At 30.5% G+C, this 27,784-nt stretch overlaps 6 protein-coding genes across 13 annotated transcripts in view; 3 read left to right on the top strand and 3 right to left on the bottom strand.

The window, feature by feature from the left end:
• Cow (Proteoglycan Cow) overlaps positions 1–7,937 on the top strand; it is a 129,325-nt gene extending 121,388 nt beyond the window's left edge. The window contains exons 7-10 of the mRNA XM_018540600.1: positions 1,764–1,986; positions 3,622–3,781; positions 4,530–4,756; positions 5,393–7,937. Of these exons, the coding sequence (XP_018396102.1) occupies positions 1,764–1,986; positions 3,622–3,781; positions 4,530–4,756; positions 5,393–5,523 (741 nt within the window). The 3' untranslated portion in view covers positions 5,524–7,937. The remainder of the gene's footprint in view (positions 1–1,763; positions 1,987–3,621; positions 3,782–4,529; positions 4,757–5,392) is intronic.
• A 71-nt stretch (positions 7,938–8,008) lies between these two features.
• Positions 8,009–13,057, bottom strand: Fdh (alcohol dehydrogenase class-3 Fdh). 2 transcript variants are annotated; one of them, XM_018540603.1, is made up of 7 exons: positions 13,025–13,057; positions 9,709–9,952; positions 9,354–9,574; positions 9,058–9,274; positions 8,700–8,830; positions 8,351–8,625; positions 8,009–8,218 (listed from the first exon to the last, which is right to left on the bottom strand). In XM_018540603.1, exons 1-7 carry the CDS (start codon positions 13,055–13,057, stop codon positions 8,194–8,196), a joined length of 1,146 nt encoding a protein of 381 aa, XP_018396105.1. In that variant the 3' UTR covers positions 8,009–8,193. The 2 variants fall into 2 exon arrangements, with proteins under 2 accessions (XP_018396105.1, XP_018396103.1); XM_018540601.1 differs by lacking the exon at positions 13,025–13,057 and adding an exon at positions 11,117–11,454.
• Positions 13,057–14,115, bottom strand: PIG-F (phosphatidylinositol glycan anchor biosynthesis class F). 2 transcript variants are annotated; one of them, XM_018540605.1, is made up of 2 exons: positions 14,060–14,115; positions 13,057–13,829 (listed from the first exon to the last, which is right to left on the bottom strand). In XM_018540605.1, the coding sequence occupies exon 2, from the start codon at positions 13,753–13,755 to the stop codon at positions 13,057–13,059; it is 699 nt and encodes a 232-aa protein (XP_018396107.1). In that variant the 5' UTR covers positions 13,756–13,829; positions 14,060–14,115. The 2 variants fall into 2 exon arrangements, with proteins under 2 accessions (XP_018396107.1, XP_018396106.1); XM_018540604.1 differs by lacking the exon at positions 14,060–14,115 and adding an exon at positions 13,930–13,985.
• A 96-nt stretch (positions 14,116–14,211) lies between these two features.
• Ltn1 (E3 ubiquitin-protein ligase listerin) lies at positions 14,212–21,173 on the top strand. The gene is made up of 9 exons (XM_018540599.1): positions 14,212–14,251; positions 15,452–15,661; positions 15,743–19,713; positions 19,792–19,938; positions 20,041–20,165; positions 20,264–20,481; positions 20,580–20,771; positions 20,838–21,005; positions 21,106–21,173. Exons 1-9 carry the CDS (start codon positions 14,213–14,215, stop codon positions 21,163–21,165), a joined length of 5,130 nt encoding a protein of 1,709 aa, XP_018396101.1. The 5' UTR covers position 14,212; the 3' UTR covers positions 21,166–21,173.
• A 2,188-nt stretch (positions 21,174–23,361) lies between these two features.
• LOC108774467 (protein FAM162A) lies at positions 23,362–26,240 on the top strand. 3 transcript variants are annotated; one of them, XM_018540579.1, is made up of 4 exons: positions 23,362–23,515; positions 25,271–25,413; positions 25,650–25,743; positions 25,959–26,240. In XM_018540579.1, exons 1-4 carry the CDS (start codon positions 23,481–23,483, stop codon positions 26,143–26,145), a joined length of 459 nt encoding a protein of 152 aa, XP_018396081.1. In that variant the 5' UTR covers positions 23,362–23,480; the 3' UTR covers positions 26,146–26,240. The 3 variants fall into 3 exon arrangements, with proteins under 3 accessions (XP_018396081.1, XP_018396082.1, XP_018396083.1); XM_018540580.1 differs by lacking the exon at positions 23,362–23,515 and adding an exon at positions 23,542–23,806; XM_018540581.1 differs by lacking the exon at positions 23,362–23,515 and adding an exon at positions 23,542–23,636.
• A 520-nt stretch (positions 26,241–26,760) lies between these two features.
• Positions 26,761–27,778, bottom strand: Ccdc58 (Coiled-coil domain-containing 58). Of its 4 annotated transcripts, none has more exons than XM_018540577.1 (2): positions 27,715–27,778; positions 26,761–27,188 (listed from the first exon to the last, which is right to left on the bottom strand). In XM_018540577.1, the coding sequence occupies exons 1-2, from the start codon at positions 27,757–27,759 to the stop codon at positions 26,799–26,801; spliced, it is 435 nt and encodes a 144-aa protein (XP_018396079.1). In that variant the 5' UTR covers positions 27,760–27,778; the 3' UTR covers positions 26,761–26,798. The 4 variants fall into 4 exon arrangements, with proteins under 4 accessions (XP_018396079.1, XP_018396078.1, XP_018396077.1 ...); XM_018540576.1 differs by lacking the exon at positions 27,715–27,778 and adding an exon at positions 27,409–27,579; XM_018540575.1 differs by lacking the exon at positions 27,715–27,778 and adding an exon at positions 27,391–27,579.
• Between the last annotated feature and the right edge of the window lie 6 nt (positions 27,779–27,784).

Below are 27,784 nucleotides of genomic sequence, written 5' to 3' on the forward strand. Positions count from 1 at the left end.
CATGGAGAATCTAATTTTAATTGCTTGAATAATTATAACACATAATGGATAGTTGAATAGACAAATACATAAACTTTGTTGCCGTTAAATTAGTAAGCATATTAGGAGGGTCTGCATGGATTGGCTGAAATTTTAGGATGTGTATTGCCAATTATAGTAAACAGCAGATATTCGCCTATATACTACTAAATACTTGTCAATCGAGAAAGTAGAAAATGAAATCTTAAACGGGATGAAAGAATTAAATTAAGTTATTAAATAACATAATAAAATGACGATATCCTGAACGCAATAAAAGTAGAAAAATATTAAGCTATAGATATTTAATTTTAGTGTGAATTTATATGTACATATTCGATTCTGTATATAAGTAAATTATTTTAATTTAATTTTAATCAATTAAATTATTTGAAAGAAAAATAAATTTTTTAAATTTAATTTTAACCAATTTATTAAACTAATTGAGTTAAATTAAATTCAACTGATTGATCAAACTAATTAATTAAACTAATTAATCAAAAAATAAATGTAATATTCGTTTTTTATTTAGAAAATGTTAGATATTTATTGTGTATATTACATTTATTATTATTGTATTATTAAATTTATAATAATGAGGGAAGTTATTTTTAAAGCAATCAAGAAATGGATTTATCTATACTGTTATTATGTATATTGTTGATTGAGAAGTTATCAACATTCGCGCGAATCAAAGAAAAACAAAACTCCGTAAACAACTTTGAAATAATAATTTCATGCAAATATGCTTTCGTTCATATGGACGTCCGTCGTGTAAAAAAGTTATTAAATTATTATTATAATTTTATGAAAGAGAGAATGATAATTTTATAGCGTTTTTTTTACGATGATTAAAACAAATATTATGATGTGGAAAATGTAATCAAAATATTTACTAATTTGAGATATTTTGTAATTGATTTATTACTAATTTATTTGAAATTATTTTATAGCATGACTAAAAAGGTAAATTTGATGACGTGAAATATGTATAATCTAAATACTTATTTACTAATTTATTTAAGATAATAAGAAAGTTTCCAGTTACATTTTATGCGAATATTTGAGTTCTTGCGTACAAAAATATTTGCAAAAATGTAACGAAATGTTTTCAAATTATTTCAAATATCATAATATTTCTATTTAAACATTTTATCCAAGAATTTAATTAACTCGTTGAACAATAAAATATCAAAAATATTAACCGTTCGAGGCAAATAATAATCCAATTGGTTATGCTTACCACGAAAAACCGAAGCTTGTATTTTGGTTAATTATCGGAATTACGGTAACGAATGTAATTATCGTCACGTTATGATAGAAAATTTACGAGATGGAAAAGCGTAATGAAACATGATGTTACCGAAGTGCAATTACGAGTTGCATAAAATATATATATATATATATATATCGACTATTTTATCGAATTCGTTCCCTTACTTATCTCCCTTATCCATCCCTACGTACATTTTACATAACAATTGTCATAAAATTGCTCGTTTCTTATGCGATATTTTCGTATTTACAGATTTGAGTAACACACGTATACATAGAGATATTATTTGTATGATACAGTATATCATATCGTATAATGTGGTATTACAATGTATATATAGCAATGTGATGTTATATATAATGTATAGCAATATGATATTTTATAATATATAATAACAAGAATTGAATAGATACATATATATAAATGTATATGTGTGCGTATATATGTATGTGTATGTTCCATGTTACAGGGACTCGCTAACATGAACAGATACGACGACAAGCATCTGATGAGCAACGAAGTCACGGACAAGACTCAGTCAACGTCGAAGGCTATATACAACGTGCAGCTGCCATCCAGAAATACGGATTGCCCATCGTCGTCCAAGCCCGCAATGGCCAACCGCCTCCTAGATTGGTTCTCCGTCGTAATGGCGGATTCTAAGCATCGCCGTCAGCATCCTAAGCCTAAAGGTAGAGAAATATATCGGGTATAAATTTTAATATATCTGTTTGCGAAAGAAATACACTTAATATATACTGGATCATTTACATGTATAGATTTGTTAACAAATTTCGATGTTATTTTTTTATTAAAAATTATATCAACACCCGTTACTGATATTACCGAAATTTTCAAACACAACCCTGTTATGCATTTATTAAATATATTGTTTCTCACGATGCACACCCCTTCGATCTCATATACGAAAGTCTCATTAAGCAGCCGTCTGACGACGTCGCGTACAACCGCGGAATGCGCTTTGAGAGTATTGAAACGTTTGCCACGGGATACTGAAGGGGTCCTACAAGGGAGACTAATTGTTCCTATATAGGAGTGGACGGTCTCCGCGACGCGACGTACGGGACACTACTCGTGGTAGTTGCCCAAGTACCGACACTGCACGCCATTCGACTTGGAGACAATCAGTTTCGTACCCAGTTCGAAATTGTCCCGGTACAATGAATCGTTTCCCGCCTCGGGTACGTCGCGATTACTTTGGGCGGTACTATCTGTCGATATTGTCCTCCTAGTTCCCATGTTGATCTTACGGTATTACGGTCGCTCGGGGCAAAACAAAGTGTACTATGTAGCTATGCAGTCGACGATCCCGTCTGAATCGATAGGATGGTTTGACTAACCATCCTCTGACCACAAACGAGAGAATAGTCCCGTGATTGTGTCGAACTCAAGCGATCGGGTCTAACTCAAGGGTCACTTGACCGTCTTTTCATTCTAAATGATTTATAATCTTTTACGTTTTGCATTTTACGAAAAGAGAAACAATAATGGAGGTGAAATAGACAAGCAGGTCTCTTTTTTATCGCGCTAAATTAAATAATCTTTCTATAAAATTACGGAAATAAATAAAATTTTGCCTTTTTTGATTGGGTTTTATCATATTGAGAGTTTTTTATAACATGAAGGTATTGCCCTACCACTAATTTGTCTACTCATCGATCCTTCTTTTAAAATCCCGATCTATAATTTGTGTCGCGCGCGGAATTCAGGATGGAATTTTATTTATGCCGTGACGCATAAATAGAATTTTATCCTGGACGAATATTTAACAAGAATAGTATTTGACGAATCAAAATTCACGCACATATATATATACACATATATATGTATCTAATATACTCCTACTTCAAAAGTGACAACTCAAAAACGAATTATTATGAATGAGTTAAGTAAAACATTACCTTCTTAATATCATCCAAAATGAAATAACTTCATTTAAAAAATTGTAAAAATTGGTGGTTTTCAAAAAGGTTTTTCGAGGGTACTGAAACAAAAATGACATTTTATCATGTTAAGAATATATTTTTTGACGATATTATTTGATTAATAATTAATTTTCTGTTAAATGGAAGAATAATTTCCCTTTCTTTCTGTGAAACTTAATTTTTTGAGTTTTGTATTACTTTTAATGAAAAGGATACCATATATTAAATATAATACATAGAATTTTTTTTTATATGAATGAAATTCTATCTTAAGTTAATTCGAATTATATTATAGATTGTTTAAAACAAGCTTTAAGTGTGTTATAATATATATTACATACAAGGATTTGTATTATACGCATAATGTATCGATAATTTCAGGTCATTTCCCAATCGGTTGTCAGAGCGAGGTCAGGTGGATGTTCGGACATTTGGACAGCGATAGTGATGGCCGACTCTCACTGTCCGAGCTGTATGGTCTGGAACACGACCAGAATGAACCGTGCTTGAAGCCTTTCTTGGATAGTTGTGATACTGACAGGTAAGAGTCATCTGTGAATTCCTATCCCGAAGAGAAACTTTTCGCGATCGTAAATGCATCTAAGGCTTACACTTGGTATTTATATTTCATTGTGTTCTTATCTCAACAATGGATAAACAGCAGATGAGATAAGATCGATCCATAAGTTCAGAGATATACAGATTTATATCTCTAAACGTATTCTTCCAAATCTTTTGAAATTATAAGGAGGTTGTGTGTCAATTTAGAGATATAGAATATAAAAATTTATAGATCCAATGGGATTGATGATATTAAAAAAAAATGATAAAACACAAAAGTATAACGATTTGAAATACAATATAATAAATAAAGCATCTATTAATGTAGAGACACCAGATACAGCTTGGTCTGATCAAACGCGTGATGTTACTACTGTGTCTGAACACACGCGTTTATTAACTTCTCTGAAATAGATATTTTGTATTTTATTATTATTACGTAATATTTTATACATTATATATTACATATATCTTATTATTCTACACATTTTTAATAATACTAATTTAATATACTTATCTTAAAATTGTATATTACAAACATTTTACATATATTGTTCTTACTTATGTGATTATTACTGCTCCTCGAACAATTGTAATATAGAACATTTATATTTAATGCAATAATGATCTAAGCGCTAAACGCACTGTATCTTGAGATAAAACTTTTAAAAATCGATGAAAAAATGGGAGACATACATAAAGCTATATTTCCGATATTATATTTTCAGCGACATTTTTGTGAGCGGTCCTGAATGGTGCGGATGCTTCTCTAAAGCTGAACGTCCGTGTGCCGCTGTGCGTAGACGATCATCGCCGGATTCCGCACCAGCTTGTGATTCGCGGGGATATTACCGTAGTACTCAATGTCATCGGGGTCTTGGTCTCTGTTGGTGTGTCGATCCACATGGCGTCGAGTTTGCTGGTACCAGAACGCGCGGTACAAAGCCTGACTGCGGTATGCTTTATATCAGAACACTTAGATAACAAATATTTGAAATGATAATTAATATTTAAAGCCCTGAAATTATTAAAATAATAAATAGTTTCAGCGCATTAGTGCGTATAAAGTTACGAGAATAAATTAATGAAAAGATTCAGAACCATATGTGCAGATTCGATATTTCGTTATGTATTTAAATTAAATGCAATGTTTGACAGTTCCAGATCGAAATAAAAATATCAAAGATTCAAAAATATCTTTTCTTTGAAGTGATTAATTTTTTTGTATTGAGATTCAGATTGCACGTTTTTCTATAATTTTTGAAATGGAATCTTAATACCATGGGATTAAGTTCAAAGTTCTTGAAATCTTATCTTAAATTTAAAATAAAAAATAAGACTTTTATCATTTTTAAACTGTAATCAGTCGAAATTAATCGCAGTTAAAAAATGATTTCTCTACTTGTTTCGCTAAACAATATTATGTTGGTTTTTGATAAGCGATATTATCACCAACTTTCGATACTATTTCTGTAATATAGAGTAATAGAATTAGGAGACATTATATAATTGAACGTGTAAATAGTATCATATATTCTTTTCACGAAATACACGTTCGTATTCTTGAATTGACTTTTAAACTGCCTTACAGACACGATTGTGAACAAGATCAGTAGCGGTGGGCTCAAAACCAATAGTGTAGATCTTGATGATGACGAGGATGGTGGTACTGACTCCGCTCAGGATCTTGAAGGCTCAGCTGATCAACCTCTAGATTTCTAGACATATTAAAAGCGGCGGTTAGCAACGGAAGCGCAGCATTTTTAACCGAGCATCTTTAAGAGCAGAAAATCGACTGCAGGAAAACCGATTGGGAAGGTGCGCGCGTCCGCCAGCTTTAGAAATACCGTCGAGTTGTGATCAGAGGTGTTCTTCTATGTCATCGTCGGGCCGCCTATCGAACCTATAGAGGTCCACGCACGACAAAACGAAACGTGAGCCTAAATGAGTTCCGAGAGCAACGAAAAAGCACGACGATCATTATAAGTTACGAGAAGGTCGGATTCATAACGAATCGCGCTGCATGGAACCGAAAAAGATCGTTGTTGAATCATCGTAACGACCTTAGTCGCGTCCTTCGTCCCAGTTAGGAAGTTCCGATCGACATTTAAAGTAGCGAGTGTCTTGCCGTGTCGTGCAATAATCGCGTATGTCCAGCGGGGTAAGCGGCGTCTACAGCCCATTCTACGCAATCGTAGATCCCGTGTAATCATAATACCGTGCAATATCCAATAGAGTCCGTGTAGAGAGTACGCAGATATGGCCGAAAGTGTATGTACGTGTGTGAGAATTGCTGGTGACGGAGTGAGAAAGGTAGAAAATTCTGCTGCAAATCGCGCAGAATACCAACTGTTGGATTACCTCCGTGCCTGTCGAGGTATCTCCACGCACAATTAAAAGTATAAATAATATAATTACGTATCATTTATGCATACACAAAACGAAAAAAAAAAAAAACATTCATGAAATAAGGAAGGAAGGACGAGATAATTTCGTCGTATTGACCAGAACTCATCGTGACAAAAATTGCATTTAACAGAAAACCCCTATAAGCGTATGATTTTTAATTGTTAGATTAACAATTATAATATTGAAACATAATGTTAATTACAAATAATACGAATTGCGTGATAACAATGCAGCAACTGAACAAAATCAAACTGGTTGAGAAAAAAGATACGAGAGCGAGGAGAAGAGGCGGGCGGATGTGTGAAGTCATTCTGCTACTGTCACACTTGCACACGTTGAAACTTAGTTGAATCACTCGAAGCAAATAGGTTTCCGTAGCTCTTACTACTTCACTTTCGGCTGTGTTTCGCCGAATGCGGTAATAGAAAATCTCACCGTTGTATTCCGCTTATTTATTATATTCTCTCTGGCAAGCTTAAAGTTCTTTAAGTTATTCTTCTTTTCCTCAACCATTTTATGTTATAAAGTTAGCATAAGACATACAGAATAAAGAAAACCTATTTCGTACTCGTTAATGACCTATTTCATACTACGCAGTTCAATCATAGGACGTCGAGCTGGTTGTTAAAAAAAGTACGAGATCGCTTATAAAAATAACGTGAAATATTATTATCTCTCTATTACACATTGCGCGCAAAGCATTAGAATTCTTTGCAATCGGTACAACATCCATCGTGCAATGCTGAGAGTTGTTTTCTACGAAGCGCTAGAAAATGTTCGACGTCGTGATTCGTCTGCATTTACTGTAATTATAAGCATTTTTACTTACAACTTTTACTTAAAGAGTGTGTGGTACACCGTAGATATTAGAGTAACATGTAATCCGTAGAAAAAAGAAAAAAAAAGATCAGTGTGACTATGTGAATATGCCCTTAGCGTTAGAAGGCAATTTACGTAGAAATAGCCGATGCAAAAACTACACGTGTCTCATTTAGAATGAAAGTGATAATTCATTTTGCAAGCCTAACGCGTTACACACACTTCGACATACATTCCTTCTACAAAGTATTCAGGGAAAATAATACTCGTCGCGTATATTGATCAAAGACAATGCTGTACGTACTGAGGTTTTTAAACTGTTCAACAGAGAATGTACATTTTTTATTATTTTTTTCGATCGATGCGTTTAATTTCGATGGCTCGTGATTGCATGGCAATCTTTGTGATTTCATCGATTATATCGAGTTTTTTTTTATAACAAATTATGCATTTTTATATTTTATTTTTATTCAAAGAATAACTTGATATCATTTTGTCAATTCATCGATAATGTCTTGCCTTAATGGACATGGCGTGTTAAACTTGCGCATTAAAGTATGTAGATGACACTTAAAAAAATATATCTACATATTATTTATAACTGATAAACGACATCGTCCGCAATGAGCTAACGCATATTCCTTCCTGCATCGAGCGCAATTTGCATTCCGCCTGACTTATTGTACTGTCGACCTAGACTAATTAATATAACTACAAGCGAACGTAAAATAGTTTTATCGAGTCTTGCATATTGTATATACGTATATGATTATATACAATGAAAATCATCGTCAGTGATCTTCGTACCATGATGATTTTTGTAAGGTATGCACTTGATCAAAGCGTAAAGAATTTTTACTTCATTCAAGAGCTACCGTAAATATCTCACTTAATCGGTATTGTACATGTGACTGTAAGAATTCTTTATGAATAAAGATTGTTGTAGAAATCGGGGAGATGTTCTTGTATGAGAGCATAGTATAGTAAATATAAAATTTATTTACCATCTTTCATTTTCAGAGATTCAATACAAATTTGTAACAAACAGAAGTGGGGTAGTGTATGGCATTCATATGTGCATGTACATCTTATAAAGCAATTTTTAATAAATTGTAGAAGACACTGGTTCTTAGTAGGCCGTATTTTTGCAGTATAAAAACGTTTTTAGTATTTAAGGACGGCTCTCAAGCTGCAACAGAAATACATCATCTTTACAAAATCCTGATAATCATAAAATAAATCATATATATAATTTTGTGCATTTTTTTTTTAGTAAATACATTCATGTTATATATTCATAGTAAAATTTTCCAAGGCTTACCAGTTTCCTGAATGCAGTATATTAAAACCTTCGTTGATTTTTTCAAATGGAAGATTATGTGTTATAAATTCATCGAGAATCAATTCTTTTGACAGATACTGCTCCACCAATTTTGGCACGCTTTGCTTTGATTTCCATCCGCCAAATGCGGTCCCTTTCCATACTCGTCCTGTGACCAATTGGAATGGTCTAGTACTGATTTCTTGGCCAGCTGCGGCTACTCCTATTATTACCGATGTACCCCATCCTTTATGACAAGATTCTAATGCAGCTCTCTGAAAAATAATCTTTATAAGACAAAATTCTTTTTCTGTAAAAAAAAAAAAAACATCAAAAATAAAATACGTACCATAGTATTTACATTTCCAACACATTCGAAAGTATAATCTAATCCACCATCAGTCATTTCAATTAATACCTGCTGAATGGGTTTATCATAATCCTTGGGATTAATACATTCTGTGCAGCCAAAAGTCTTAGCTGTAAATAAGTATAAAAATATTTATAAAATTTATCACAATAATTATAGGAAAATCTACAAGAATAATTGTAAACCAAATCCCCTTCTTGGCTTTGTCAAAAAGTGAATAAATATTCTATTTTATAGGAAAAAATCTACGAAGAAAAGAAAAAGATTCTTTTCTCACTGCTTATTTCTATAGAAAATTCATTTTAATTATTATACACAATCTCATGACATAATTTACCTTGCTCAAATTTAGCCGGATTGAGATCTACCCCAATAATACGAGATGCACCAGATTTTTTGCAACCAAAGACTGCTGCAAGACCAACAGCTCCTAAACCCCAAATAGCACAAGTGCTTCCTGATTCTACTTTGGCAGTATTTAAAGCTGCGCCATAACCTGTAGATATTCCACAACCCAACAAGCATACCTTGTCCAATGGCGCTTTAGGATTTATCTATAACAATAATTTATAATAATTATATAAAGGTTAAACAATTGAGAACTTTAGTGATTATAAAAGTATATACAAATACCTTTGCGAGAGAAATATCAGCTACAACTGTATATTCGGAGAAGGTGGAGCAGCCCATGAAGTGTGCAAGTGTTTGTCCCTTACATGTAAAACGAGACGTGCCATCAGGCATTAAACCCTTACCCTGAGTTTCACGGATTTTGCTGCATAAATTCGTTTTCGGTGATTTGCAGAACTTACAATCTCCACATTGAGGAATGTAAAGTGGTACAACGTGATCACCTACAATCATTCATATAAACAATAATAGATTAACAAAATATGATATAATACAGCTAAAGAACTATTGAAATTTAACTGATATATAATTTACGATAATTCAAAAGAATCTTTATAAATATATCTGATCAATCTACCAGGCTGAAATTCGGTGACACCCTCTCCGACACTCTCTACAATACCACTGCCTTCATGACCAAGTATACAAGGAAATATCCCTTCTGGATCCAATCCATCTAAAGTATAAGCATCTGTATGACAAAGTGCCACAGCTACTATTTTGATTCGAACTTCATGTGCTTTAGGTGGTGCTACCTCAATTTCTTCCAAGGATAAAGGTTCCTTTTGCTTCCATGCTACTGCAGCCTTGCATTTGATAACCTGAAAATAGCAATAATAAATTTAATATATAAATTTAAGATATAAATTATAACTGTTCAGTTATTGGCTAAATGATTTAGAACTACTAAATATTATTTGTGTCTTCAAACATTAGTTCTTATTGTCTAATTTTCCTCTTCTTGATGGTTTATTTTAAATGTTTTATTATCTTTATAGTTAAATGACAAATTTAACTTAATTTCTCTTAATATTTTGTAAACAAATTAAATCAGTGGATATTGTTAATTACAATAAATAACAAAGAGTAACTCGATTAAATTCAATTAAAAAATGATTTAATATATGTATATACTAATAAGAATAGTTTTATTAATTTTATTAAACTTTCCTTTTTTCAAATGTACTGACATATAAAAAGTAGACTATCAGAGATAATTATCTTGAATAGATGAACAAATTCTTTCAAGAAAAATTTGTTCATTTCCATGTCTCATTAAGTCAATGTAGAAAGAAATCATGTTTATTAATAATCATGAATACTATCTTTGCAGAAATTTCAATTGTATAAAAGTATGTCCAAGATTGTCAAGTCAAACCTTATTATGAGCCAAACATGTATCCACCTTTATTACTGAACTAAATCTCGAGAGGCTCGAGCCGAATCTAAAGACAAGCTTCGAGTTAAATCTCGTGAGCGTCGCGAGCATTTCAGCGATCCATACTGTGATAACTATAGGTAATGAAAAACGAGATCTATAATTTCTATAAGTAACTTCTCTATTGATAACCTCTCTTTTCATGTTTTCTATCTTGTATATTTGTTTATATAAATATATTAACTAAAGTGTTTAATATGTATATATATAAACAGTGTTAAATAATTGTTGTAAAGTAAATTATCTCATATTAACAAGTCTATACTATCCTATCTCATCTTTTCAAATGTGAATTATTAGACTCCAATCCATCCAAAAATAACAACTACGAAATCATTCGCACTTATGTGACACCTCTATTCGATAGAAGATAATTCTTGATGTAACAAAACATTTCAATAAAAGAAGACGGATAACATGTTAAATGACGATCAGTGGTAATCGGCTAATAGTAATTGATGACGTAGAAAAAAAAAAAAAAGAAAAGAAAGAAAAATGAACAAGTTTAGAACGTGCCAAATTCGCAAAAACAAGTGACAATAGTTACCTTTACAGCTGTGTCTGACATTATTTTTTCAAGGTAACCAGGCTGTCTAGCGTCTTGTTTCATTCACTTCGGCGGAGTTGATCCGACAAATGAGGAAACAAATCTTAACTGATTTTTCAATGAAGAACTCAATGTCAGCAGTATGCTTTAATTCGCTCAGACGGAGACAATTGCGACTGCGCGAGCATGGAGATCCCATTCATTTGGTTGTTCAAGTCGCAGCAGACGACGAAAGAATACAAAGTCTTTACGAGTTTTTTGTCTCTGAAATCCGATTCAAGCAACTTTGTCGATTAAGTTATACTTCTCATATTCACGAACAACACTAACATTCTCTTATGTCAAATTTTAAGCGACCAATTGATACGAAAATATCCTCGTCTCCATTAGAATTACATTTGAATTTCTGCTATCACATTCATTTCAGACTTGTTAATTTTTCCTTTAACATGCTATTCATTAGTATAAGATATAATGTTGACTTAATTTGTAATTTATACCACAATTAAAATAATCATTTATACATTTGACTACAATTTTATATATAATATTATCTACTTACGTTTATTGTCACTGTAATAATTAAACTTATTGTTATATCATGAAGTGTTCCAGGGAGCACAATGAATTGAAATTAGACTGTTACTCTGGATCCGAACTAGGATCGAAACGTCTGTACAATTATCATAATAAACACTGTTACAACTTCATACCAACACCAAGTGCAATGACTCAATAAGGCACTATTTCTTTTTGATTTTTATTATTACACGTCTATCAAATTACTATATCTCATTATATTGTTGATTTTTAAATATTGAAAATGAATCACTAGATATGACAATCGAGATAAACGAATTACAGAAATTTGACACGTTTTTTTTTTACTTATTATCTATCTATTATGTAATGTATTTTGATATATCTACATATATATTTAATATACATTTTATACACATTATATATATGTATATGTGTGTGTGTGTGTGTGTATATATATGTGTGTGTTTCAATTTTTCAAGTGTTTTTTGTATGATATATGCAAGTAACATTATTATAAATAGAATACTATTCTGAACTAACGAATTATAAATCATTTAAAGCAACCTTTATGCACAAAATATAGCGTGCTTTATTCTTGTTTTTGCAGATATAAAGGGTGAAAGGCCTAGCCTGATGTAATAAAGTATCGTTACATAAGTTCATTATCAATGTTTGATAATGTATATTGATGCAATTTGCTTTTTCTTAACTACCATTATCTTGCAAAATTTATATACTAAAATTCCAATATGACAACTAATGCTTAAATTTAATTTCGGTTTAATTTATTCTTCATTTTTTACTAATTTTTATTGCTAGAACTAGAAAAAAATGAAGAGTAAGAACAATAAACTCAGATTAGAGTAAACTATCACTGATAAAAGCAAATATAATTCACTCAACAGAATTGTTTGCTGCATACTTTTGACATTTATAATAATAATCATTTTTAGATAATAATTTTATTGCATATATATGCATGTAAGATTGGATCTTGACAAGTTGGATAATTATAAAAAATGTGGAAGGAAAAGATGTATACATGAAAGATGAGATGCTAGGAAACTGCTATATCAAGTATTAGAATATGAATGAGTAGTAAAATAAATCACTCAAAGTATAGTTTACAGAGATTATAAGTATTATTACTATAATTTATATAAAAAATGATTTTCACACGATTATTAAATTACTACCTTGACTCATACATTTACATCACAGATAATGTAATAAATTTATATGAATCAGAAGGTTGTCCCATTAATATACTAAACTACTTCTATCCAGTCCAGTCCACTATATACACATATATTCAGCAAAATGCAACAATCAGTACTGTTCATTTAATAGAACGATTAAAAAAACCTGGAATGTCTTTCTTCTCGTAAATATCCACATTATTGATGGATTTTCCTATGTAGTTTAGGAGTAGGAAGCATCTTGATGAGAGTGATGAAGTGGGAGATGAAGTAGCCAACTAATGCACCTATAACACAAGGAATCGGCCAAGCTTGCCAAGGGCGATCCCAGTCTAGAGGGATAAAAATAGCACCCAGCCAAGTGCCTAACAGTGTCGAGCCTATGTTGAGTTTTATAGCATTCACAAGGATACTGTTCTTCACAGAAGAATGCCTTAGTAAAACGTCCAATGTATTGTCCAGTCCCAGATGTAAAATAGTGGGTACATAAGTCAATGTGACCAGAGTGATAACTAGCGTCATTGTCTCTTCGCACTTACTTAAAATAGGTGCACCGAACAGTATGATTATCATATAGTAAGACAACAATAGACAGAATGCAGTGATCAAAAACTTGATGACGCTCAACAGAATCTTCGACCATGATTTCTTAGTCTTCAGTGAGACTCGTTGCTCGATCTTGATTATAGTAGGCGATTCCGCTTGTAGCATAGGAAACAGCAGCTTTATCACCTCGGCGAACGTTAGTATCATCAGCACGGGTAGGAATTTATACTTGCCGACATTGTACAAATTCTCATTAAACATCAGAAGCGTCAGGATTCCGGGAAGGTAGATGCAGGTGAAGGAGCAATAAGACAACAATAGTCTCTGCTCAGTTTTGTTGTTGACGATCATCTGGCCGTAATTGTAGATTCTGCCAAAGGATTACTTAGTTCCCCGTGTTCGACGATGTCGACCAATTCACATGGCTATGGATACATATTTGAGGTTATGTTGTCAGCTGACATAAATCGATAAATTCCAGATGCCCCGCATGTATATGTACACATAGTTTTCCCTGCTATTTACCTGTATTTACTTACAAAAATTGGAAAGCCGTTGTAAAAATTGTACAAGGAGCTTAGAATAATAAGAAAAAAGAAAGGAATTTTGTGTTCGAGTTTATTATCTATGGTTCAAGAAGTATATGTCATATAACCTGAAAAGATAGGTTGAAGCCTTGATTAAAGGCACTCATCGCTGTCCAGCGATACACACTCGACAGACACTGAACGTCAGGTCCAGCGCAGGGAAAACTCAACAAATTTTCGTCGATCGCTAAACGCTCTTATCTCGTCCTAAGAGTGTTATCATGGGTAAAAATAAGCAACGTACTAAGAACAATGCCCGGGTAAATATCAATTATACGTAATCGCTTGATTATAAATTACGCGTGCAATAATAATTTCATAATATAACCTATCACGTCTTATTGTGTCTGTTTCTTCCGCGTTCTATATTTTGCTTCCAATACTCAAAATTAAATAGATATGATATCAACGTTACAGAAGTAGAGGAAAAAATAAAACGTATAAAAAAAATAAAACAGAATAAATCTACTCATAGATCTACCAACATATGTTTTGTCACCCAGCAATACTTATCTATATCAATTACATGAATGAATAATTTGCTTGTTGTGCTAAGCAAATTATCCTAAATAGATCAAAATTAGATTTTGTAAAGTGTATGCTAGAAATTTTATGCGTCTGCAAAATGTCAGCAAAAATATAATAATAAAATCTGTTAATAAGATGATTGCTGAATTGTCTGTAAAAACTGAGTAGAATTTATTATTTTTTTCGTGACTATTTAAATTATATATTCTGAAATAACAGAGTCTTCTTGGTTTCTGTTTAGCTTTTGTTAGCAAGATTTGCTAGATTATATTGACAAAATATGCAGAATATTAGCTTGGTATAGACTTTCAGGTAATGTCAGTCTGATGCAATATTCTGTAATATTTGAATCTGTTAGTAAACTGCTAGCAGCTATTGCTAATATTTTGCTTACTAATAAGGAGAGAACACAGTTGATTTATCATGGATACTTATCATTTTGATATCCTTTAACATGATGAGTCTACATTAAATTATACTACGTCTGAGAGTTTTATTGAATGACTTAATAATGACTCAATAATGGATATTTTTTTTAAATATATCAAAGATATAAAATTCAAGCATATTGTATATATAGAATATCTGATACATTGTAGCTGAAAAACTGTCCATTATTTAACCTTGTGGCTATGACATCTTTTATTCTTACTATAAGTTGTGAAAACTATTTTGGTAGGATCTAATCTTCCACATGTATAATTGGTTATTTCATAATATATTAAAAACTAATATTTATAAAGCTCATTCAAAATGCTCAAATATGATTCACTACTTACTTTTTTGTATAGATTTACTTTATTGAAAGAGATCAAAATTCATGATGGATCCACTGTGTCCTCTCTTTGTAAATATAATAATTTATATTATTTTGTAATCTTAGTGATATTTATTTTAATACTTAATTATATATAACTTTTAACATTTTTTAGCCATCTAATAGTAGCCGCAGTGCAGAACTTTTAGGGACTGCAATGCCTAATTTTGTTGGGTTCTCAGCAGTTAAAGATGGGGGATATGTTCCTGTTCTACCTGGATTATCTTTATGTTCCATAAACGAGGTTGAGATGAACAGTATAGATTCCAATTTTCAAGTTACATTAAAAAAGATGAGTAAGAAAGATGCTACGACAAGGTTTAAGGTAATTACTTTGTTTAGTTATTGATTTAGTCTTTGATTAATTTACCGATTTTCTAAGGTGTAAACTAATGTATGTATGCAGGCATTGCAAGAATTTACAACTCTATGTCAAGATGCGGAATTGTCAACGGTGGAAGGTATGCTACCGTTTTGGCCAAGATTTTACTGCGCTCTATCCATTGATATAGATCATAGAGTGAGAGAGGCTACACAGTTAGCACATGCAGCTCTTGTCAAGCGTGTAGGCAAAGGTATTGCATTGTATCTGAAACAATTGGCTGGTGCTTGGTTTACCGCTCAATATGACACATATCCTCCAGCGGCATCAGCTGCTATCAATTCTTTCAACAGCACATTTCCACCCTGGAAAATAATTAATGCGATTATTCATTGCCAGTGTGAAATTTTGTTATACATTAGCAACAATGTAATTATGCACACAGCTCAAACGTTATCGACGCAGAAATCTCTTACTAAAGAAGAAATGGAAGCTATATATGAAAGAGTACTGACGGCAAATCTCTATGGATATAATGGTTACTTCAAGAAAGTGCCGCTTGATGAAATCGATAAAACCTTGGAGATTCACGACAAAATTTTAAGCAGTTCGAGGTTTTGGAAACTGGCTAAACACGATTCTTTGCCAATAAAAACAGCTTTTTTCAATGTGTTAACATCGATAATGGAAAACGCGGAAAAGTTATTAGAAAATGAAAAGAAAAGGACAGTGACCACTATCATGAATAGTCTTGATGAATCTGAACCTGCAATTTTATCGGTTGTGTGGGAATCGATGCTCACAGCTACAACGAAAATTGATGATTGGCATCTTGTCGTAAATATTAATAAACTCGTACTCCCAAAATTGTGGCACACATTACGATCCGGCGGTCAGTGTTGTGCTAGCACTGTTTACCCAAATCTGTTACCCTTTGTCAGTCAATTTCCAAAGTTTAATGTAGATCTAACTGATCTGTATACGAATTTCTTTAATAATATGCGCCAAGGATTTTCCGTCAAAAGTGTGCAAATGAGCCGTTCAGAAACGCTCGCTGTAACAACATCTTTCATTGAATGTTTACGTTATTCAATTCTCATAAATACCGAAAGTGTAGATTTATGCATTCGGCTTCTCAAGGAACAGCTTATGCCTGTTATAGAAACTTGTATGATGGATAGTACTTTTATGAAACAATGTTGTTTTGTCGAGATTACGCATTTAATACGGTATTGGAGTAAAAATCGTACTAATGAAAAATACAAGTCGTACGTTTCTTTAATGGAACAGTTCTGGATTGAATTGTTATTATTGTTTGAAAAATATATGAATATGTTAAAGGGGATCACATATACTGCAGATGAAAAAGATTCTCACATCGAATTCTTGTTAAATTTAAAAAATATACCAGATCGCACCCGTAAGAAATTGAAAGTAAAATTTTCCGACCCAAGTGATTCGGTTACTATTAATACGAACGAACCAAAAGTAAAAGTTGTCGATGTTTATGCAGATACTGTTTTTAATGCGGAACTTTGCAGATTTGTAAATATACTCTGTACAACTTACTTTAATTCGATAAATGTGTCGATAAACGATCATCAAAATATGGAATATATCGGACAACTGAATAAGCTTATGAAACATTTTGCAAGTAGAGAATTATTCATTGCATTTTCAAAATTATTTAAATTTGATGAGAACTTCTTTGAATTCTATGATAAGAGCTTGAAACCTTTATTGATGCAAAAATCAAAAATAGCTGAACAAATTCTTGAATTATTATTCTATTTTATTACATATATAAGTGACGCAGAAAAGGATACAGTTCTAAAATCATTAATCGAGTTAAACGATATTGCAGTAGTAAGGAATGTCATATATTTCTGTTTTTCTGAATACAGCAGAAACGATAGAGTAATTAAAAAATGGTATATGCAAGCTAATATACCTAAAATATTAGTTGACATAACCAAAGAAATTGCTTCTTGCAGTGACGAACAGTATGATTTCGAAAAAGATCAAAATTTGATTTTATTAGCTTTTGAAATTCCGGAAATTATAAATTTATTAATAAATAACAATGGAACAAATGAAATTGTATCGATTTTATGCGATTCATTAAATGGAAGAGACGATATTTGCTCCATGCAATTTATCGTGTTTATTACGAAACTGATGACTTTAATGTGGAAACATAGTCAAACGATATCAAGTGCTGTACAAATATTGGAAACACTTTTTGAATTATGCACTCGAGAACATGATGCTGTTGATACTATGTATAATTATTGGAAAGCAGGACTCGTAGAAAGTAGTCAAATATTGTCTACCTTTGAATTTAATGATTTTATTAAAAGATGCGGAATTATTATCTGGAGTAAGATATATAATATAAATGCAAATCCTGTTAATAATATATTAGTTAATTTGGCAACAGATATTTTAGAAGTTATAATTAATAATATCGACAAATTTGATTGCATTGAAGAAACTATTCTGTTATTCCTAACGGCATCTGACATAAAGTTATGGATTGAAGAGACAACTATCATCGCAATATATGGTGAAATGTTAACTGGCCGTTTATATATGTCAAATGTTGAGAAGAAAATACAGATTTTACAGCAACCTACAACTATTAATATAACAAACGATATCGCTTTGAATAATATGACAAATTGCTTATCATGGGCTTTATTTATCACAGATTTGCTTAATAATCTGTACAAAAGAGGCTTTGATTCAGAAGATACAGTTTCAGAAGAAAATTTTGAATCAAACGATTTACCAGGAATAACGGAGACATTAATACAGATCATATATGTAGTTAGCATAGCAGACATATACAGTAAGCATTATAAATCTACTGAATATTATTATGATGTTGAAAAACTTCGTGATTCGCTAAAAAACAATTTTGTTAATTTGCATAAATATTTTGCAAAAAATATACGTGATGATGTATTATCACGTATACGAACAAATCAGAAAAGTTACGGATGTATGTTACCATACATAATTTATACATATTACAATGAATTTTTTTCAAAAGATGATGTTGAGAATATCATGAAATATTTTGAAAATTACAACAGTAATACAATTGCAGGAGAATATGATGATGAAACGCATATTCAAATATTACAAATCTTAAATTGGCCACAAAATATTTCACAAATTTTAACAAAATTAACACGAGATGAAATTTATTCAATAATTGCCATAAGAACGATGTTATCTGACACTCTCAAACATCAACCTCCTTCATCAAATGATTCTGTTATTGATCATATAATTATGTTACATTTTAATGAACTTTTTGCAGTTTTGGATTATGATATTTCTGATATTTCATGGGATAAATTGTGTTTGCAACTAGAAGTTATAAGACTGTTTGCGACAATTGTCCAACATATTCCACAGAAATTAAAACAAGTGTATTGGGACGTTATCTTGATATTTCTCACAAAGTGGCAACAGTTGTATAACAAAGCCAAACATCATCATAGTGATATTAAAATGACAATGTTGATAATAGCATTTAGTCAATTATATTACGCAGTTGAAACTCTAATGAACAAACATAAATTGAAGCCATTACCAGAATTACCTTCAACACTCTTGGATGAATGGAAAAATGTTATTGTTGGCAATATATATAATGGCATTGTTCGAACTTGGACATTTTATGCAAATTTATGCAATCAGAATACGGATCAAAACATAAAATTTATCATACCATTGAATTACTTGGGAAAAGCAATTTGTACATTTGACAGCAGCGTATTATTCAAGAACGATGATGAACAAACCGAAACGATTAATTTCAATGAGATGTTAACGCTATCTCTGAAATTACTACAATCTTCGGTTCGTAGCATTCAATTGGGTGCCTATTATATATTGAAATATATGGTATCGGAACTTGTACAACATGATAAAATTCTTGTTGAATCTGACAACTTCGAGTCGAGCAATCTCAATATTAAAAAATTTGAAGAAGTACTATTAAATATACAAACTATTGTAAATACAATGCTTATGGAATTTAAGTAAGTATCCGATTTATATTAAATTTTAATCGAATGCATCATATTTCCTAATCACTTATTAATTTCATCTTTTTTTAGATTATATGACACAATTACCTGCACAATTCAACCGTTTACAGATTCTTACACATATACATTAGGATATCTACTAACATGGGCAATTGTATTAGACATCTGCGAAAAGTCTGATAGTGATTTACGATATCATTATGCTGAAATATTGAAGTAATTATGATGCGCATTATCTATTTCTGTGATATTACTTATAACATTAAAAAATTTTAACGATTATATTTTTTACTAATTATTATATACTATAAATTTTAGAATTAAACTTTTTCCTTGTCTGTTGGATAATATCTTCAAGTTAATACCTATGGAAGCACTACAAGATAATAGAACTGTAAAACTGCTAGAACTATTTACCACCGCTCCAGTTTTTTGTTTCAAAGGTACTATTAAAATTAATATTACATTTACATAAAATTAAATTTATTATATATAGTGTTTTATTATATCAGAAATATGTGTGTGCGTGTATATATTATAGAAAGTTGGACAGAAGAGAGATTAGGTCATATTGTGTGTTGGTTATATACAAATTGTTTACGGCTTCTACCAGTATTGGTTAGACAATGGCTAAGTACAGTTGATAGCAGAGTCAATACAACAATAGACAAGATTACAAGTCATTATGTTAGTCCTATGTTATGTGAAAAGGAGCTTTTTTATAGCAGATTACAATTGGCTAATGTTGAAAATATGCAGGTAATTACATTTTTTTCTCTCACAAATCTTGCTTTGTCCATATACAAATCTTAAAGATTTATGATTATTTTCAAGTTTAATATCGTATGTTGCTACAGATAAAAGTGCACTCAACAGCAAGGGAAGTAGTAGCTGCGTACCAAATGGAAGATACAAAATTGGAATTAAGCATAGTGCTACCACCAAACTATCCTTTAGGTAAAATAAAAATAGAATCTGGTCAACAAATAGATGGTACGGCAAAATGGAAAAATAGTCTTATGCAACTGGCTAAATTTCTCACACATCAAGTAAGTGGCAATATGTTTATATGTCGTATATCTAAAGAAATATGTGTTTCAAGTATATTTTTATAGAATGGCTCCGTTTGGGACGGTCTTTTAATGTGGAAACGCAATTTGGATAAGAAATTTGCCGGTGTCGAAGAGTGTTATATATGCTTTAGCATTTTTCACATCAATACATATCAAGTACCAAAATTCTCATGTCATACTTGTCGTAAGAAGTTTCATACTCGCTGTTTGGTGAGCGTACATTATTTATTAGCATTTTTAATATGTAGATATATATAAAATGGCATATTATCTTTCTGTATATATTATATAATTTTTCTCTTTATTTCAGTACAAATGGTTCAACACAAGTCAAAAATCTACCTGTCCAATTTGCAGAAACGTATTTTAATAGTTTGAAAAGATTTTTTTTGTTACATATAAGAACAAAATATCTATAATATAAAAACGAAGTAAAAACATTACAGTGAAAGAAAAGGAGAAATTACGCGAAACAAATATATGTAGATATTATAAAATTAATTTAAGAACTGATCGTATAATGTGATTTAATGTAGCATACAACAAACTATAAGACAATACAATTGCATGGAGAAATAATTGCATAACTCATTACACATTCGAACATTTGCAAAAAAAAGAGAATTCTCATTTTATTTATTACTGTTTTTCACGATGACAAAATTCTATTGATTTTTCCATTTTTAAGTTAATATAATCTACACTGATTGCGTATATATAATCTTCATTCTAATAAAAATATGAAAATACAGTATTCTATTTAAGATATATAGGCGCGCGCGCATGTGTGTACTCATACAAAATAAAAAATAATTTATTTGTGTGTATATATACATATATATACACACACACACACAAATAAAATTATTTTTTTAAGTTATAAAGAAAAGTATCTTCATTGTATAAATATGTAAAAAAATTATTGTTTAAGATATATATATATATGTATGTATGTATGTATATTTAACAAAATTATTTTTTAAGCTGTAAAAAAAAGAAATTTTGTGTTTTTGTTATCACAGAAATTACTTAATGAAAAATAAATATAACGATAAAGATATATTTTTAATAATTGTTTATTTGTTCTGCATTTTAGAATTGAATTTATAATAAGTCATCTATCTTATGGCGTTTTCGACCCAACGTGGACATTGAACTATGTAGCCAATGTCTACGATCGTGTCGGTAATGTCCACAAATTTTTGGTTCAAATCTTTCCTATGTCCATGATTTTTTGGTTCAAATCTTCCCTATATGTCCATGATTATCGATCCGTTAGACAAAAAATCGTGGACATTACCGACACGATCGTAGACATTGCGGCTATATAGTTCAATGTTTTGTGGACATAAGTTAACAGCTAATAAATCCCGGGCGTGGCCGCTCTCAGGCTTGTTTTTATTCTCACAAAATGGGCCTCCATGTAATATAGCGGAGTAAGGCGAGAAACACACACTTTTGCATAACGCATAAAGCATGTGCATAAGGAATTTCATTGGCCCATTTTCTTATGCATGAGTCAATGGACCAATCAAATTCTTTATGTATATGGTTTATGCGTTATGCAAAAGTCTGTGCTCCCCGCTTAAGAATATACGTAATGTTTAACGGTTTACTTAATGTACGTAATGTTTTATTTAATGTATGTAAATGATTTATTTGGTATTAAAAAAATGTTTTATCGACATCGATCAAATTTGGCCAGTGCAGTAGTGCACCAGTATCCTCTTAAGGGTCGACAGGAGTGACAGAAATATTTTTGTTATGCCTTTTTACAAAAAAATAGCTCTGTACGAGTCTTCAGGAGCCTTTTTTGATTACGAATATCACAATCAAAACACGATTCATGTTGTATTTTAGCCATAATTTGGGAATAAAGGTAACATTTATGAGTGCAGATCAGTGCAGATCTAGATCAGTAGTTGTGCTCATTTTTCTTCTCAAAGAAATAAAATTTCCTTATGAAACCTGTTGGGATTTCATTGTTATATTGCTGGGAAGGCTCGTACAGATTTGCAAATTAATTCTTGAAAATTTTTATTAAAATAAGATCACACCTCTCAACTGCACCATAGTACACATCGAGTGAGATAACAGAACAAATTTTTATTATGCCTTTTTTACAAAAAAATAGTACGAGCCTGCAGGAGCCTTTCCTGATTACGAATATTGCAATTAAAACGTGATCCATCCAGTATTTTAGCCATAATTTGGGAATAAAAAATTCATCTTCGACTAGAGGTCTCTGGGTCACTCCTGTCGACCCCTTAATCATAAAAACCTAAAATTCCGCCAACAGAATATACAGATTTCGGTTAAGGGTCTGCGCACAATAGGAGAAATATTAGGAACAGATATTAAATATAAGAATTTTAACCTATCAGAATTGTGTACTGTGGAATGTGCGCTTTCTGACAGGTTAAAATTCTTATATTTAATATCTGTTCCTAATATTTCTCCTATTGTGCGTAGACCCTAAGACTGGTAGTCCTATTGGCTGAATTTTAGGATTTTAGGAACCGAACATAAACCAAGAATTAAATACATATAATACATGTCTACGAAACATAAAATTAGCACTATATTAGTTTCTTACTCTTAATTGAATTTTAATGAGTGCTAATTCCCGTAAAAATGTCGTTCTTTAACAATAATTAATATCTCATCGGTGACTCGGGTTTGTCAATGTCAAGATCGATATATGTATATAAATGCATGACGTTAGTATAATATCATAGCACCCTGTAGTAGTATCCAACCCATCGAAGTGTTAGTGCAACAGTGGAATAGTTCTTACTACGAGTTATCTCTGAGTACACAGTAATTATTTAAAAAAGAGAAGTGCGTGTCACTCAACGTAGAACTTTATGATATATATAATACGTCATTATTAAAAATAAACTTTGTACAATGCGGCGAATGCCTCTAACGACAAGATTCCAATTTGCGATTGATTCCTGAATAAATTAATGACACATGAATGATGTATCATAGAAGAGAAAACGTAAAATGTAATATTTCTTGCTGAGTAATCAGACACACTATGCAGTGACTCTGCAAGAATTAATTTTTTTTGTCAATAGAATCAACGTAACCTAAAAATATATAGCACAATAATAATTACAAAATTTAAGTTTCACATTAAATTTCTTCTTTGTGCTGCATCTCATCACAAATAATTAATTGAAAAACTTTGATTTTGTAAATTTATGTTACATATTTTTATCAGCAGAATGCCAGTAAACAATAGATTATGCCAAGAATACATTAAATGTGACGATGATATACTTATTTTATTTAAAAATAACTTTTAAGATAATATAGATTGCTCGCGATCTCTTTCTGTTGGATACAAGAGATATTAGATTATATTAGTAGTAGACTGACAGATAAACAGAGTTTAATGCAAATGTAATTTTAATCAATTTATTGTAGAACTCTGGCATACTGCTAACATTTTGCTTATTGATTACTTACTACATTCTCTACATTAAAGTAAAATATCTATAATTAAATGTTCGAAAGAAAAATAGAAGAGATAAAAATATCAGGAATAGAAAAATAAAATAAGTTATCATAATGTATAGAGAATTGCAGAGTATTGAGTAATTGTACTGTAAAATGTTAATTATTTTTACTTATTTTAAAATTTCATATTTTTTGTTATAACAATTGAAATAATCATATATTATTGATCCAATAAAATATTCCGTTAATTATTATAATATCTACAACGAGCGTACTATTTTATATTTTGCAGATATCATATCTTTTTCATTTCTGCATTATCATGAGATGCGATATGTTCATTAATTCCAATTTTTATCAAGTGGTTTTTTTGCAAAGCACTTACTTTTTAATCTGTATAATCAGAATTTATATTATGCTGAATTGTGAATTTTTATTATCATGCAAAGATTTAATAAATGCCTAATCAGTGAACTCAATTTTTATATAATTACTTCTTTTGAATATATTCGGTTGTATTTCACGTACAATTAATTAAATTAATTAGAAATGCATAGTTTCAGAAATAAGAGACTTCAATTATTTATGAGACCCTAACAATTTGCTAATGATATTTTAGTAATAATTTTAAGCACTAAAGTTTTGACTATCAAGATTATTTTTGAACGAAATGGAAAGAAATATTATTAATGATGCAATTTTTAATATAGCATTAAATTGTCTAAAATCTGGATAAAAGAATTAAAAAAGAAATTTTTTCAATGTTTTTTAAATAAATTATTAAAAGGAAAATATTTCTTTTCAGCATTGTTTTATAAAACAGTCAAATGATTAAAATTGATTACTTTTTGGTATACAAATTTTTATAAAAGTAACATCGACGTTTTAAATTTTGAAAGATCTAGCTCGAAAATACTTCGTAAAATAATTTTGTATAAAAACTAGAAAATAAGTTTAGATATCTCGTAATTTCATTCTATTAACATATCAATTATTTTTCTTTATAGAATGCTGTCAGGACAGTTTATTTGTAATACTCAATTGCGTGTAACACGATATTTCAGTCGTAGCAGTATTTTAAGAGAAATTAATAAAGTAGATAAAATTCCTGCACAAAAAAACAATGAAATTGCAAAAGAAGATGTTATAGGTAAAAAAATAAAATAAATACTTTCTATATATAGTATAAATTAGTATTTAATAAGATAAATAGAACAGATTAATCTTCAAGAATTATTACTTAAAAGTTTATTATCAGTAATTTGTAAATTCTTACTTAATTTGCGATTTAATTCTGAAAAAAAAAAAAAAAAAATGTGCTACACAAATTTAAAAAAAATAAAAAACACATAGAAATATAATTTTTTATGCATGTACACATTTTAGGTTTACGCATGCATCGTGTAACTAATTTTGACAAAAGATTACTTGTTTGGGTAAAACGATATCCGAGCATTGCAGATGTTCCCAAGGATGTTACGTATGTATTACTATATTTATACCATAAAAGACCGTTTAACAAAAAAATAGAAATTTAATACGTAAATTTCAATATATTTGAAATTGATTTATGATATTATTGTTGTAGTAAATTCTGGATTGAAAAAATATATTTATAACATTTTTCATATTTCATGTGTGAGATGAGATTAATTTATTTTATATTGTTTAATAAATAAATGTTTTCTTAAACAGAGTGGACTGTATACTCAATGCGAGAAGTAAAGCACGAATCAAGACGTGTAATTATATGATCGTTTTTGCCATAATTGGTTTCATAGGTGCTGTAATACTTGGAAAAGAAGATGCAAAAAAAGGAAAAAATTTATTTCAGCAAAGAGAAGAGTGGTTCAAAAAAATGAACATAGAAGATAAAAAATAGATATGTAAATACTAGGAAAATTTAGAAGTCTTTAGGACTAATTTTCTGAAAAGTATAAACGGATATTATAAAACAATTATTATTTTAAAATAAGATTTCCACAAAATATTTTTTTAGCAATAATAGAGATATTATATGTAGCAATAAATATTTAATTTTTATCATTTTAATGATTTATATTTGTAATATACAAGGCTATTCTTTCAAATCTTTCGTTGTAATAAAACAGTAAATTACCATTCTATGTACATACAAATATCTATTGTAAAATTAAGTATTTTATTTACATTTAGATCGAGATATATATATATATATATACTGTAATCTGTATGTAATGAATGTCCAATTCTCATTAGATTTAGTAAGTATTTTGACTGCTACAATATTTAAATATACAAGTTCTATAATTTGTGTAGTTTTAATTATCCTTGTACATAATGAACAATAAATTCTTGTGAGAGAATCAGTGTGTGTGTATATATATATATTTTTTGTACATTATCATAAAATAACAATGATTCAAAAGACAAACAACTTGCTGCCAGCAATGTTTACAAAATTATTATATATGTAAAATATATAACTATATTGTAACAATTCAATAATAGTGTTCAAATAATCATATACCAATATCTTCAGATTATTCGGAAATTCTATGTGCTTATACGTAATGGTTTGTAGAATCCACGGCACCTCTCATAATACACTTGTATTGTACGTTTTTTCACAACTTCCTCTATATTAAGCTCAGATTGTAGCAGCCTCAATTTGGTCTGTTCATTTCGCAAATTTTTTATCAACGTTGGATTTTCATTACCATTCTTCTCTCTCAAATCTTTCAACTGTATCACTTTCTGCTTAGTGATATCCACACATCTTGTGATCGCTTGTGTCCTCTGTTTGTGCTCGGATTCTATTTGCTGGAACAAGTCTTTACACTGCGTGGTAGGATCCATCTGGCCCTTGAAGGATTCGGTAGGAATTGTAGTGTTTAGCATGTAAATTATTTTATCATCTATTTGTCGCATCCTTCTTAACATATCCTGAAATACACATTGTATTTATTACTTATGTATTTATACATATATAATCTGAATAAAATTATGAATTGGTATTTTTAAAAAATAAGATATGAAAGTATACGTAGAAATATAAATAATATGTAGTTGAACTTATACGTATTATATATATAGATATATATCTTTTCATTACACTTATTATTGTTAGCTAACCTCGCGTACATACATGTTCTAAGTTCCTAACCTCTGAATAAAGCCGCCCATGTATAAACACGTCTAGAAAAAGACGTGACTTTAATAATAATAATAACATTGACATTCTATGCATTATTATTTTTAAATAATTTTTTATGTAGCACAGCATACTATTGTAACATATAAATACGCGTGTAAGATGATAGCTACTAGCCGGCACCTCTCAATTATAAAGAGTTTTAATATTTCACTTTAAATTAACTTAAATAATATTAAATGTATGTGTGTTCGATATACTTGTATAATGCGGTGTGCGAACACACAAGTATTATGTAAGCCCCGCTTTAGAAAATACCTGAAATTCTAAAAAATCGCTACACTCCATACTCGTGGCTTCCATTTTTTAGGTTGGAAAGTTGCACGGG

This window comes from Cyphomyrmex costatus, unplaced genomic scaffold, assembly GCF_001594065.2.
Source record: "Cyphomyrmex costatus isolate MS0001 unplaced genomic scaffold, Ccosl1.0 scaffold254, whole genome shotgun sequence".
NCBI classification, from domain to species: domain Eukaryota; kingdom Metazoa; phylum Arthropoda; class Insecta; order Hymenoptera; family Formicidae; genus Cyphomyrmex; species Cyphomyrmex costatus.